Source organism: Rhipicephalus microplus, unplaced genomic scaffold, assembly GCF_043290135.1.
Source record: "Rhipicephalus microplus isolate Deutch F79 unplaced genomic scaffold, USDA_Rmic scaffold_14, whole genome shotgun sequence".
Taxonomy (NCBI): domain Eukaryota; kingdom Metazoa; phylum Arthropoda; class Arachnida; order Ixodida; family Ixodidae; genus Rhipicephalus; species Rhipicephalus microplus.
This window is the reverse complement of record NW_027464587.1, coordinates 35,837,587-35,853,107: the sequence shown is the minus strand read 5'-3', so window position 1 is coordinate 35,853,107 and position 15,521 is coordinate 35,837,587. Positions and strand designations below refer to the sequence as shown.

General features: G+C 46.1%; 2 protein-coding genes across 3 annotated transcripts in view; one reads left to right on the top strand and one right to left on the bottom strand.

Moving 5' to 3' along the window:
• LOC119181372 (putative peptidoglycan muropeptide transporter SLC46) overlaps positions 1-15,521 on the top strand; it is a 187,603-nt gene that overhangs the window by 60,978 nt on the left and 111,104 nt on the right. The window lies entirely within an intron of this gene.
• The window catches only part of LOC142784540 (uncharacterized), a 32,177-nt gene that overhangs the window by 12,763 nt on the left and 3,893 nt on the right, over positions 1-15,521 (bottom strand). The window contains exons 2-3 of the mRNA XM_075882977.1: positions 6,260-6,541; positions 1,125-1,301 (exon numbers count right to left, since the gene is read on the bottom strand). Coding sequence (XP_075739092.1) covers positions 1,125-1,301; positions 6,260-6,541 — 459 coding nt within the window. The remainder of the gene's footprint in view (positions 1-1,124; positions 1,302-6,259; positions 6,542-15,521) is intronic.

The following is a 15,521-nucleotide window of genomic DNA, read 5'->3' as shown; positions in this document are numbered from 1 at the left end:
GTATAAGTCGAGCTAACGAAACGGCCGCGAGCGCATCATGAGCGTGGCATAGAGTCATGTTTTTACATTACACGAATCTTATTATTACCATGTTTGCATCAGTCACAGGCCTTCGTCATCCATTCACGTATGGTAATACCAAATTTGATATATGCGAAGCTAGCGAAACGAACGCGAGCGATTCAAGAGTGTAGTATGAAGTCATGTTGTTACATGACACTCATGTGATGATTTTAACGTTTGGGTCAATCGCTTGCTTTCGCCATGTAGTGATGTCTCACCATACCCGTTTTGCAACATATAATGTGAAGAAAACAACCGCAAGAGCAGCAAGACCATTAAATGTAAATCGTGACAATCATTACATGTCATTGTTTTTATATAATGACTCGTCGTTTAAGCTCTTCATACAGTCATGGTATGTCATATCAATTTTGGAATCAATGCCTATATTCAAACGGCCAGGAGAGCTAAATGTCGTATGCGGCTAGATAGATAGATAGATAGATAGATAGATAGATAGATAGATAGATAGATAGATAGATAGATAGATAGATAGATAGATAGATAGATAGATAGATAGATAGATAGATAGATAGATAGATAGATAGATAGATAGATAGATAGATAGATAGATAGATAGATAGATAGATAGATAGATAGATAGATAGATAGATAGATAGATAGATAGATAGATAGATAGACAGACAGACAGACAGACAGACAGACAGACAGACAGACAGACAGACAGACAGACAGACAGACAGACAGACAGACAGACAGACAGACAGACAGACAGACAGACAGACAGACAGACAGACAGACAGATAGATAGATAGATAGATAGATAGATAGATAGATAGATAGATAGATAGATAGATAGATAGATAGATAGATAGATAGATAGATAGATAGATAGATAGATAGATAGATAGATAGATAGATAGATAGATAGATAGATAGATAGATAGATAGATAGATAGATAGATAGATAGATAGATAGATAGATAGATAGATAGATAGATAGATAGATAGATAGATAGATAGATAGATAGATAGATAGATAGATAGATAGATAGATAGATAGATAGATAGATAGATAGATAGATAGATAGATAGATGACCTGGTACTCGCCGTCGCCTCCTCGGCGCTCCTTGCAGGCCGAGCTGTATTCCTTGAGCACAGTATGAGAGAATCGCAGGAGCCGGTCCATCAGCTCCTGATTGGCCTGGCATTCCTCGTTTTGGAAGATGGGCTTCACGCAGTCCTTGTAGTCGCGCACCGCACGGCATGCCTTCGCCTGTGTACAGTTTGCGTCTGTTAAGGGAGATTGTGAGCACAGCCGAAACACACTCGAACACTCGCGCTTCCGCAAACTTGTTCCCACCAGCCCATGTGGAGGAGCTTGCGTCTCAGGGTTTCATGTTTGCTTTGGAGTGATAACTTTATGACCGCCATGACTCCCTACAATATTTCTAGTGAACATTTGGTCTGCTCTTACAGCAATAATTCCATGCGCTTCGTTGCGGAAATCATACAGAGTAGACATACATGTATTTGCAAATGAATCTTACGTAAACGTAATAAACTATTAGAATGCAAGTGGAACTTCCCAGCGGGAGTGTGACCGCCGTGCACTGACACCACTTCACGCCGAGGCGTCTATCAGCGCCTCGCCGCTGCGTGCCTACGTGACCATGCGCAGTTAAATCACCAACAAACGCTTCCATGCGCCTCCTGTTGCATTTCTGACAATCGTCTGTCAATATAACGTCGCCACTCGTCCGATTAACAACAGACGCCGTCACTGCGGTCGTCGCAAACGGCAATGCTGGGACGTGAATTCCAGTGTTTCGAGATTGAGAAAGACACAAATGAGTTATCACGGCTCATATACGTTTTAATATACAGGCCTGATAGACTTGCTAATGTACACTGACTCTTGTCAGTTTCGCTGGTGAATGCTTTCAATGGTCAGCTTAGGGTCGCCGCTTCAATTCCGGCCGCGGCGTACGCTAGGAAACAACAAAATATCAAAATTTTCGGAGCACGGCGTGTCTTATAATCACATACTGTATTGGGAATGTAAAACCCTCGATATTATTGTTGACCCTTTCGAAAGGATGTTAGGGCTGTGATTTTTTTTTTCGCTCACTACTTTCAAACAAGCATTTCTGTGCACACATTGCCACGTGGGATTGTTAACGCACAGTATGACGCAGTTGTCGTTAGTGAAGAGTAAGTGCTGACGGCACCGATACGACAGATAAGGCCAGCCGGAAGGCTCGAGCCGGCTCGGCAGGTGCACGAGTTTCTTTCAAGCGGCCAACGCACGTGAAGAAAACGACGGCGTTCAAGGCAGAGGCTCGCGAGAACTGGGGACGTTAGGTTCTTTTTCCTAACTGCTGTTCATTCCTTTTGGCTTTGGGCACAACTTCGTCCTTATTAAACCTTGTAAAAAGAAAATCTTTGTACTGAGGTTCCTACATTTATTACATTTACTGATAGAGGTGCGGGGTACTTGTATGTCAACTTTTTTCCCAGAAAATGTAAAAAGTGAAACAACCTCACTACAAGGATGTTCTATTTACAAGTCTTAGTAAGGGCGAACTTTTGCCCAAGGCCAAAGGAATTAGACAGCAGTTAGGAAAAAGAGCCTAACGTCCGTAGTCCTCACGAGCCTTTCTCTCGAGCACCATGGTTGTCTTCACGCGTGTTGGACGCACGGTTGAAGCTCGTGCATATGCTGAGCAGGCTCGTGACTTCCGCCTAGCTTCATCTGCCGTAGTGGTGCCGTCAACGTTGCTCTTCGTTATCAATATCTGCGTTGTACTGTGCGTTAACAATTTCTCGTGGAAATATACTAGAAAATTTAAGAATAGCGCACAGCAAGTTCTTGTGGTGCGGTTACTGGCATTGTGCACGCGTCGTAACGCGAGCCGCCGTTCGTGCTTGTGGCCTGCCCACAGAAATTCCGAAATAACATGCAGCCCGCGAGGCCCTCAAAGCGCTGCGTGTAGCTTCCGTGCATTCTGGTTTGCGTTCGGGGCTAAAGTGCCTAAACTTTTCCCAAGGGGGAGCAAACGCTATTCTGAAACTCGTATAGCGCCCGCATTTAAATCAACGTCCACAATGCCTGCAAACGTCTGCATACCTTCCTAATAACATGACTAACGACACCAATTATGGGGGCAGAGAAAAAGTAAAGTTGTTCAATTGTAATTGGTGTAATTAGGTGGTTGGGTATGACGAGTGAATCGAAGCACTTCTTGCGGTAAACCAATTGCTGTTTTTTTTTCATTGAGAAAGCGTATGCTAACAATTTCGTGAGTGATAAAACCTCAACACTTTCACCAGTGAAACCGAAACACCAAATAAATGTTAGTATGAGGCTTCCATATTAAGCCTGAGTCATCACATGAACCATCGGTCGGCTCCGCTTTGAGGTGGCGCTCCAAATTGCAGCTTGCACTAGGCACACACAGTTACGAAGACAGAACAGCGTCGAAATCATTTTTGCCAACAATGACGTCACTCTGCTCATCTGCTAGCTGTGCTCATCCATGCTGACGTTTTGTTTTAGCAGCTAATCTTAGTTGAATTTGATGACTCTAAACTAATTACTTGATGCCACTTTTTTCGAAGTCTGAAAGCGCCATTGGATTCTTCGATGAAAGGGCCTAAATTAATCCGCTTGACCAGACTGCCTGGTTCCCTTAAATGAAAACAAACAATTTAAGTTTTTAGGCACTGCCGCAGTTTGTGTCTCTCAAAATGGAAAGTTATGATGACAGAATGTTCCACTTGTGAGGTGGTTTATTCTCGCTGGACTTTCGGGAAACCCACAACACGTCAAGGGTTGGGCGTCAAAGAGCGGCGGGCATCAAGCAGACAAGATGTGGCCAGTCTCGTGATCCTATTGGCGAAGAGGCTTGCTCGTGTGCTTCGCCATCGTCGTCTACACAATTGTCTTATTTATGACAATTTTCGTTCACACTTCTTGAAACACACTTTTTAACCTACAGTATGGAAACAGCAGTGCTAAGGGTGAAATGTGACACCTAGCAAGTTACCCATCAATGCGAAAGACACCCACAGCATCTTGCCAATATAGTCGCCATAGTGAATTGAGGTATGTTACGGGACAAGGAATTGAAAGCTTAGTTTTCTTATCAGATGCTGAGTGTCGCTGACATGAAAGCAACTTCCCTCAGTGGCGTAACTAGGGCGGTGCAAGGGGCACAAGTGCTCGGAGCTCTGCTTGCTGCAGGGCGCCAAGCCGAGTCCACCAAGTATACCTTCTGGGAGTTTCTGAGCACACAAACGGTGCACTAGTGCCCTGCAACCCGTGGATAGGGCGCCCCTACAGGTTAGAAACGAGGGGGGAGGGGGGGGGCATACCACCTACACCATTCCCACGCCTCTTTGATCGCCTTTTCCCCTAGTATCACTTGTGAGGCTAGAGACTCATCTGACTAGTTAAAATGTGCTGCTTTTTCTTCACGAACAAAACTTTGTGAAAAAATTACTTCTCACATTGAGTTTGTTGGTGCTTGCGTAAAAGCACTGTCTTTTCTTTGTTTGCTTGGGCGCATCTTCTGCTTTGATATTCAGGAAGTGGTGAAGAGTTGCACTATACTTTGTAACTAACTCTTCTACGAACACATCTCGGCGCCTCAACTTCGGAATGTATTTCATTTCCTTCATTTCTCTTCTCTCATGAAGCAAACCAATAATTTAGTCGGTCTAGGCCTATTTCCACATAAACACGATTTTGAGCAGCAACGTACCTATGCCGGGAATCGGACAAAAGCTCTTTTTCTCGAGTTTTGATTTTTTTCTATTCGCGTTCTGGCATGTTTTTTGTATGAGTGCGCATATATATACACAGGCCAATAGAACAATATTGGGGCGGTGAACGATTGAACCTGCAAACCTCCTTCTAGCTTAGCCTCTGAAATTATCGCTTAAAATGTTTGCATTACTCTGGTTCAGCCCAAGCCACTTTCATTCTTCCACACGAAGGTCTATGTACCTGTGGTGACAACAGGAAAGGCAATGTGCTGCCCATGGTGTTGTTGGTGAAGATCTGCTATTGAGAAGCACTTTACCAACTCGCCAGACCATTCAGCCTTCAAGCTCACGGTGAGCTTTCATAAGCAGACATTGGCATGAATTAGTAAAAAAAGAAACTAAGTATGGCGTTTCTCACAGATTGTTTGTTTGTGTTTCACAACACAGTTTTTGTTTCTCACAGAAAACCACAAACTCCTTCACAGACTGCTTTATACAATTAAATTGAGTGACCTCTCGTCGTTTTTTCTATATATCGGTACTTTATCCTTCGCGATATGCAAGCAACAAATACTTTTAACAATATATTACACTGCGATATATCCAAAAACATTAGGAACTACTTTTGTGGGATTGTATATAGCCTAGTTTTTAGGTTTTCGCATACTTTGAGTAAATCAATAAAAAAGAGTGCCTGTCTAGGTTCTTTTTTTTTCTAAGATTGTGGATCTCTAGTGTATAGTATGTACAGGTATTCGAGACGGCTCAAGTTTACTGAAGTGAACAATCAATCAACAAATAGTTCACTCACTTGCCCAAAGCAGACAGATGTGTTTTGTGCACAAATAAAATACTAAATGCTAATAGAAAAACAATACTACTACTGCTACAATAATGATAGTATTCCTATCATTATCATCATGAGGGGCCCGGATATATATTTGCCATGGGCACCGTCCTTACCAATTACGCCACTGACTTTCCTAAAGCGTTTAAACATAGAAAAGCGATGGCACAAGCACATATCCGAGGAAACAAGTGCACTTGTGTATGTTTTCTCTCGTTGCGCCACTTTGCTATGTTTAACAATGCCCTAACTGTCCCAGTAATGAGTTCAATTAGGCCTCCTAACCTTGATGCAAAAAGAGGGTTGCAAAGAGTATTCAATTGAACTGAGGGGCACACAGCAAGCAATGAAAAGAAAAATGACCCGTGTAACCTTAAAACAGAGAGCATAGTGGGTCAGGAAATAAAGTGATGTTAAAGACATCATAATTGAAATCAAGATAAGGAAATGGACGTAGCAGTCAGGCAAGATTATTCCAAGAGAACAAAAACGCGTGAGGAGGCGATAGGAAATTAGGTGGGCCGATGAGGTAAACAAGATTGGCGGTACGACTGGGCAAGCCCAGAACATGCGGTGGGTGTAGTCATAGTGTTGATGAAGAGCCTTCTGCTGCCTACCTGCTCTTTGTAGACGTTGATGGATCCCACGAAGTTCTGAAAGGTCGACCCGCACCTCATGTGGTGGTTGATGAGTTCCTTCCCATCGCAGTTTCCCGAGGTCGCGTACTCCTGGCGGCTGCTGGTGGAGCAGCTCCAGTTGTAGTCGTTGACGTTCGAGCGGATTCTCTGGCGCTCGCGCATCGCCAAGTCAGGCAGCCGATGGCATCGGGTGCGATTCAGCGCCTTGCCCACGCACGCTGTGTACTGGTGCAGCCGCTGGCAAGACTGCACGTGATCTCCCTGCAAGATGGCAGCTGAATATTTATTATTAATATCTCGTGCTTCACGTCTCAAAACGACGATATAATATGGGGCTTGTCATGTGTGTAGAGCTCTCGAACTTTCGACCACCTGGTGTTTTTTAACTTGCGCTGGCATCCTACACAATGCGAACCTGTAGGATTTCGCCTTTATGAAAATGCGACCGCCGTGACAGGTGTCAAACTAGCGACCTTCTGGTTGGTAACTCAGCACCGTAACCGCTATACAGCACCACAGTGGATGTCATTTGCATTGTAAACGCGAAGTGTGTGTGTGTGTGTTGGGTGGGTGGGTGTGTGTGTGTGTGTGTGTCATGCACAAAGCGCGCGCTTTGGTGTCTTGATAGTGATGGAAGTCGGTAAAGTCGAAACTCTCGCTGCAATGAAACCACTAGGACGAAGTATAACCCAATGCGACTCGAGCATTACGCCTCTCCCTGGTGCTGGTGTCACTGCAGTTGCTTCAACGGCATCATCGGCTGGAGAAAAAGACACTGCTGCGAAGCGAAGAGCGCGTAATACCGAACGCATGCGCTTGAAGCGAGTCGGAACTCAGGCTCGAGAAGCCGCTGTGAAACGCCACTGGCGAGTCAAAGATCGTGACATGTGTGCTCGACAGGCTGCTGTCCGGCAACAACGACGAGCTGGGAATGCCACAAATGAACGTCAACAATGAGCCGAGAACGTTGAAGTGGTTCGTGTTTGAAAAGTGGCGGAGAAACGTCAACGGAGAACCGCCGATGTTCGAGTGAAACAGCGGGAAGCCGAGGCCAAGCGCCAACAACGAGCGGCCGATCTCGCCGGTGCTCGCGAGCAGGATCGCGCTCTTCGCGTGGTGACTCAGGTGCACCCAAATGCATTCGCGTTTCCTCCCGATGCCCTTAGGGGACGTGCGGTTTGTTTTTTTAACCACTGAGATGGATATCTCAAGTTCCTCGTCGACGCGGGTGCTGGAAGGACGGCTTGAAGAGAAACTTGGTGTAGTTTTTAGGCCCGAGACAGGGGTGTGATTTTCCATGTGATGCGGCATGCGGTGCAATGGTGCACCGACACCGGCATGCGGCGTTTTGGGACACACAGGGGCAAAAGAGCTATCGGTGGCAGCCTCCACCTTCATGCAACGCCTCGGCATGCACGGTCAGACGACTTCGTATCCTCTGAATAAAGCACGAAACAAGTTACCTTGCACAGCCACGCTTCGTTCCATAAAAAAATAATGAATATAACGCCTTATATTCATTATTTTTTTATGGAACGAAGCGTGGCTGTGGCTATGCAAACTTGTGCGTGAACGAAGCGTGGCTATGCAAACTTGTGCATAGGTGAAATCGAATGTATGGATCAAGGGATTAAGAAAGCACTGTCATAAAATTTAGTCAGTGCTTTGCTACAGGAACCGAAGTGAGAGTTTTATGCCTCAAATTTATTTTCCACATTAAACTTGTGACCCAAACTTAATTTATATTCAATATGCTCATTTCACGTGTATTATTTGTACGAATGCACCAGACCTTAGCAATTTTATAGTGGCTTAATGTTGCTTGTTAAATGCGAGGGCTTGTGACTCTGTGGCACATGGTGAAGCCATTTTTGTCAATGCGGCATTTTACAGATTCAGTCATCCACACTAGCTACCAGGAAATCATCGCGGAACTCCAGAAACTTGCAGTAGTGAGGTTTTTCTGAGTCCGAACAGCCCCTCCAGTGGAGATCATTCAAATTCAAGCTGGTGGTCCAGACCGCCACGCGCCAGTAGGCAGTCACGGAGGCCTGCATTGGCAATTTTTTTTAAGGGGAACGGGGGGAGTTTTCACGTTTGTGACGCCAGATCGGTGTCCTTTCGTGTACTTCTATCGTCTCGTTTGGGCCATCAAAACTTGGGATGTGAGCCTCATCGACGCTGACGCAGACGCGTGGACGACCTACGAAGAAAAGGGCTATTTTGATGACGTACTAAAAAGTCTTCATTGCCTTAGTCACGTAATAATTTGTGCATAAACAATTCTCGTTTACTTTATTATATATAATTACTACAAAAATTTGCAAGCGTTGTGGGCATGCTTATGAACAGCCTTGCTGGCTGAGAATTTCAGTAACCAGTAGCATAGCTGCCGTTGCGGAGAGAAAGAAGCAAAGCTTGTTTGAAAACAAGGTTGATAAATGTTATCACCTTTTTAGCAACTATTTTATGGCAAATGTGATAAGTTCATCCGTATTTAGACAATTTTCAACAATAGTTCTCTCCAGTCTGAAGTTTTCAAACAATGTTCCTTCGCTCTTCGATGTGTTTGTGTTCTATAGACAATATGACTTTTTTGTAACGGTAATATTTGTGTGTCACATCATGTTAAACTTTCAAGAACGACTGGTGAAGAAATGAGTCCCTCTGTGTTCATTATGTTTGATAGTTTTTTGCGTCGTAAATTGTGCAGGTCAAAAAAAAAACTGAGTTCCTTTTCAGGCTAATGGGTGCCGTATGCATTAAATATGAAATACTCAATCAAACCTAAGATATAACTTATCGAATTTGTGTCTATATCTCATAGAATTACCCGCTTGCGACCGAGGCATAGCTAGAGAGTGGCACATAGGACCCAATCCCTTCCTTGTTGAAATTTATTTCCCCATGGCATACTTGTCTGCCCGGCCCCCCATCAGCTCGAAAAAGTGCCCACCTTCCTGAAAAATACTTTTGCCTAAGCCCCTGCTTTGCGACAATCACGTGAGGAGACTAACAGCGCTTATGTCCGCCGTGTAGCTACCTATAACTGTTCGCCGTAGTGTTCGTGTGACAGCAGTATCATAGGCTATAGTTGAAACAGACAGTTGCGACAAACCAAGCCAACCAACGTAGCTAGTGAAAAATAAGTTGTTTTTTTCCTTCAAAGGAAAAGACTCGACGTTTAATGCCTCACTCGCATTCCATTTAGAAGTTTTATTCCTGCTATGGGATCACGCCTATTACCCACGATCTGCAAAATTTTGTTTAGGCAGGCTCGAGCGCTAGGGAATCTTAGACTGGTGAAACTACCGGCTGTCTGTTGGGTGGGCCAGGATTCCAGAAAACAACGCCTATAAATTGGGTTCTAACGATGCCGAACTTGGCCAATTTGTTGCGGTGTTCATTCACCATGCGGTACTCAGCGAGTGTATTCCTTTGCCACCCTAACTTGCAGACGTCAGTGTTTTATTGCCGCAGGCTCTCGAAGAAGTATTTTGCTTTCCCTACGTGCCAAGCATGACAATCAGCGTGTGGCATAGAGTGAACCAGTCCATGCGCTTCCCCTCAGGTAACCTGTCTTGGAACGATGCAGTGGCCAGCAATTCACATGCTTCAATCTAATTTCATAAAAAGCACGTTCCTACAGTTTGTTATGCCGGATTCTGCAGCCCTCTTAAAACTTAAAACTCCCCACATGGAGTTTCAGCGTTTCAGAAATTTCTATCCACAATTTCTACAAAAAAAGCGATTCCTCCTTCGGCGTCTCTTTAAAAAACCTGCAGGTGGACAACTCTGACGTTGCGACAAAAAAATTCATCAAGGTGAGCTTTGGGAAAATGGCACCTACACAATGTAAAAGTAACCAATTACGTGACAGCACACGTTACGAAAAATTCTAACGCAAGCACGTTACTCGGTACAGTTCTAGAATGGTAACTAAGTTACCAAAAAAAGTAACGCGTTACCGGTAGCGACGTTACTTGTAACGTGTTACCGCCAACACTGTCTTGTGGCCATGGAAGTCTCAAAAGTGACAGGTGTCACCTAACGATCGACTTGGTAGAGTCCAATGCAGCGCGATTAGAGTTCGTTGTAGAGGCCGGTACGCCGAGATGGGTGCCACAGTAGAAGCAGATAGCCCGCAGAAAAAACGGCATCTTGATGTCAACAATCGTAGAGACTTTTGTGCTCTTGGCGACGACGATAACTGAGCGCAGGCTACTGTGCGTACCTCAAGGGCACGGGTGACGGCATCTATAGCGTACGAAGGACAAGATGGTTGGTCAGATGAAAGCACGGTGTCGAAGGGTAGTAAAAGATGATGGCTGAGAAATAGTCGAAATGGTGAGTAGCCAGTTGTTTCGGGTCTTTTGACTAGTTGGAAAGGAAAGTGTCGAACAGCACAGCTATGTCCCAATCAGTGTGGTCGCTCAATGCGCATAAAGGGGGGGGTGGGGAAGCAGAAGTTTCCAGGCCACTATTCTCTGTAATCTTATAGGGCAGCATCGCGTGGGAACTTTTGCTTTTGACCCCCCCCCCCCCCCCACTTCAGTAGGGAGAACGCATGTATGTCAGTGTGTTGTTGAGGCACTCTGTAAGGCGTTAGTTTGAGGGTCATCAGATGTGGCAAACGTGTCACGGATAGCGCTAAATCGAAGTAGATAAACAACCACGCGAGATGGAAAACAGGAACCAAAATTTGTGAGCAGGTGAGACGGAGCGCCATGTTATATACGCGGATGATATTGTCACGTGGGTCCCATGTGGCCACTCATATGGCACCTTGGAAGGAATCCATCAACAAACACCGACTACAAAAGAAGAATTCCTAAAGCCAACTGGACTCGCACTGTCTCCCACCAAATCTACCTTAAGGCTCCCCCTTCCCCCGTCGACAAAATTTGGACACAGAAGATCAGCAAGTATTGCTCGAAGCTGAGAACAACCAAACGCTACCGAAACTATATATGGTCAAGTTACGAGGCCTAACGTTAAGCGCCAAGGAGGGCCACAGCACGCAGGCATTTTGAAACAAGTATGAACCATTGCGCGAGAGGCATTGCTAGAATTGTCAACAAGAGAGGAGGCCTCCTAGAAGACAACATAATGAAGGCGTATCACGCCTGTCTCGTAAGTCACGTAGCATACGCTTTCCCGTTTCTGAAACTTACGAAGGCAGAAATAAAAAAAAGTGGACTCCATGCTCCGCAAGGGACAGAAAACAACCCTCGGCTTCCCAATAACATGAGCAATGATAAGCTCGAGCAACTCGGTTGGCACAATATGGCGGAAGAAATTTTTAAAGCTCAGAGATTGGCACAGGTCACATGCCTGTCGTCGATGCAGGCAGGCCATCTCATCCCGTGAAACGCGGGTATTTGCCCAATTTTTCAACGAGAGAAAGTACCAAATTTAAAAACGACGTGAGGAAACACATTAGAGTTGAGCCGATCCCCCGCAATGTTCACCCAATTTTCCGCCAAGGCCGATGGAAAGACAGAGCGAGGGTGCTCATATAGAAGTAAAAAAAAACTCAACACGTACGCGCGTGCTCTACGTAGATTCCCCCGCTCTATGGCAGGGAAGCGTTTGCAGTAGTGCTCATTGATATAGACGAAAACTACATGAACGCGGCAACCGTCCAAACAAGTCATGTCCACAAAGCAGAGGAAATAGCGATCGCGCTAGCCTTGCAGAGCTGCCAAGTCCATTCCACAGTATATACAGACTCCAAGACGGTGGCACGAACGTTCGCTGCTGGGCTAGAAGCACTGGAAAACTCACCGGTAACGCAAGCGTACGAGAACAGAGAAACCCTTGTTGAAGAAGAAAAAGCTCAAATCCACGCATCCTGGTTTCCAGCCCACATGGTACAGATACCGGGACTCGACCACTTCAATCCCAACGAAAAGGTCCACCGCCTGACGTGTGAACTCACACGCCGTGCCGCGAAAGACGACCACTCGAGGGGTGGGTGGTACGAGAATCACTGCAGCCAAAACAAAGCACTCACATACCACGAGATTACTTCGCATTACCGGGGACAAAGACGTGCCTTCCCAGCACTGCGCCCAAAACCGAACTAAGCACAAGCTTTAACCCTAAGAAGATTTCAAACACGTACGTACATAACACCATTCACCTCACACAGAGTCGACCCCCCACGCACCACCCGCATGCTCGCTTTGAAACCATTAACCATCTCTATTGCAATTTAACAGAGCAGAAACCTGGAGACTTACAAAGAGGGTTCAGCTTAAATTGAGGACGACTCAGCGAGCAATGGAAAGAAAAATGGTAGGTGGAACCTTAAGAGACAAGAAGAGAGCAGAGTGGATTAGGGAACAAACGGGGGTTAAGGATATCATAGCTGAAATCAAGAAGAAGAAATGGACATGGGCAGGGCATGTAGCGCGTAGACAGGATAACCGCTGGTCATTAAGGGTAACTGACTGGATTCCCAGAGAAAACAAACACACGAAGGGGAGACAGAAAGTTAGGTGGGCAGATGAGATTAAAAAGTTTGCGGGTATAAATTGGCAGCAGCAAGCACAGGACCGGGTTAACTGGCGGAACATGGGAGAGGCCTTTGTCCTGCAATGGACGTAGTCAGGCTGATGATGATGATGATGATGATTGCAATTTAAATTATATGCTTTGGCTGTGCCCTACCCGCAGCATAGCAAAACTTAACACTCAAGAGGCTTGGCATGAAGTCTTCAAGAGCAACGAATACATTCAGCAACTACAGACGGTACAGAGGGTCCGAGACATCGCTACGAGCCTTTAGCTGCCAGTGCCGTCTTATGCGGAACCTCCAGGCTGAGTTAAGGGTCGGAATGGCCCATTTTCAGCCATCTCAGGATATCTTTATTAAAGTCACTATCACTCTCTCACTCACTCGCTTGATGATTTGACGAGATAGGTCATCGGGGGATTCACGATATCAACGAAAAACCTCAGGAGCTTCGTCCGCCTCACCATCATGCACTCCGCGGGGATGCTGCAGTTTTTCTTGGCTACCATACGTGCGTACACGCCTTTCGGTTCTGTACATAGTAAATAAGTGGTCGTAACATTTCTGCGCGTTGTTTTTCCATTGGTTGGTGCGTGCGCCATATGTAAACATAACGGGCTTGAAAATAATGCACCGCGAGCCCTTGCGGCGCAGTTGCTGACACTGCGCATGCGTCGTAACGCGAGTCGGCGTTCGCGTTCGCGGACCACACGCAGAAAATCCGCAATTGCGTGTGGTGATGGCGGCCCGCATGTGGCCCTCAAGCGCTGGTTTCGAGGCTACGGTGTCGCTGCGATTGGGCGTTGCGGTTCGCAGCAGGGCAAACGCTATTCTAAAACTCTTATGGTGCCCGCTTCGCCCGCAACGCCCGCAGCGCTTGCAAACAGTATTCTGAAACTCCCTAATAGGAAGCTTTCGAATAGCGTTCTCCAAGTTGGAGAGCAATGCAGACTAAGCGTATGGGCGACAAACTAATTTTCGAAGAATGTTTGTCCACCACCACCGCAAAGGTGATTTGCGGGCCTTGCGCACCACACGCCATTTTCGACTTCTTGCGGGCGGACCGTAAGTTCAAATAGCCGCTTGCTCTACGATGCATACGCAGTAGCAGCGATCACAACATAAAGATTAGGTGTACGCTATTCGAAAGCATTCTATTTTTCGAAGTGAACGGCAGATGTTAGTGTGGCACTAGGGTTACTACCGATAATATATATTTTGGCTGAATTTCGCTTGAACTCTGTCGATAGCATTCGTTTCCCGTAAAAAAACTGCAAGTGTGACGCCTAATCCTGGCACTGCCTGCGAGGAGTTTCAATCAATAGTTATCCGTGGCAGCGAATTGCTTACCCGTAGTGCATTAACAGGAAACGTTTGACCTCAGACAGTTTGAAAAAAATTGCTTGCATCAGTATCAGAGCTAAATGGGTCATGCTGTAGCATTGTTTCAACAGCTGCAAGTCATTTAGTCCCAGTGGCAAAATGAAAAAGGCTGAAGAGGCTCAGTTGGAAGCTCAGCTGACCGCGGAACACGATCGTCCTCTGAAATGCAGACAGTGCTGCAGCTCGCCTGGCAAGGGGCTCGTTACGTCATGGCTTGCGAAGTCACCAATGTTGCCCCACTCGCCGCGCGCTCGCTCGTTTACAAAAATATTCTATTATATAATAATGGCACGCTGAAATGCGCTAAGATTTCGCAAGTTTGTCTGTGAACGTAAAAATATCAACGCACAGAAAACAGAATATGGTCAAAAATAGGGTGCCATGACCCCTTCTATCTCTTGTACGGCCGTCACCCCACTTTGCCTTTTGACACACTTCTGCCGTCGCATACTGGCACTCCTACCGAGTACGCTCGCGATGCAACTACTCGGGCTCGAGCGACCCGCCAGATTGCCCAGGATTGCCTTTCTGCCTCGCAGCTCCCTCGAAAGGATCGCTACGACAGCAGTCACAGAGCTGTCTCTTATTCCGCAGGATCGTTGGTCTTGCTCTGGACTCCCTCCCACCACGTTGGTCTGTCCTCAGAGCTCCTCGCTCGCTACAACGGACCTTACAAAATCTTGCGCGAAGTCACCAAGGTCACCTACGAGATCGCCCCCTTGGACACTTGATCCTCATCGTCTCTGCCGTCCACTGATATAGCACACGTCTCCCTTCTTAAGCCGTACTTCTCTCCACAGGATCGCATGCTTTCTTAAGCGCCGCGACGGCGCTTTCACCGGTGGCGGCTATATGATACAAGCAATCATTAACATCAAGGATTGGACCATAAAGATGACGAAAATGACGATTGAACAAAAGCTCGTGTTGTTGCCACTCCACCTACTTGGTTCAAGGACACTGTGTGCACCGTGCACAACCTGTAATTATATTTCTATTCTTTGCCTACTCTCACTCCGTGACAATATAATGAAATGGTGCTAGATGGCGGTACATGGAGTGTTTGCTAGATAGATGGACAGATGAATGGATCGCTGAACGCACGCACAAACACACAGATCTACGCACTGACGGACGGGTGTACGGATTCACGTATGGACGCACGGATGGAAGCAGAAACGAATGAACGGACGAAAGCGCTGATGGACTGACAGGCGTTTCGCCCCACTCATACGTCGCTCCGTGGATATGTGCTGGTTTTTTTCTAAAGCCTAACTAAACTATTTCTCTGAATATTCAAAGTACTTGCACCACGACTCTACTCTGTTAACTTCTCAT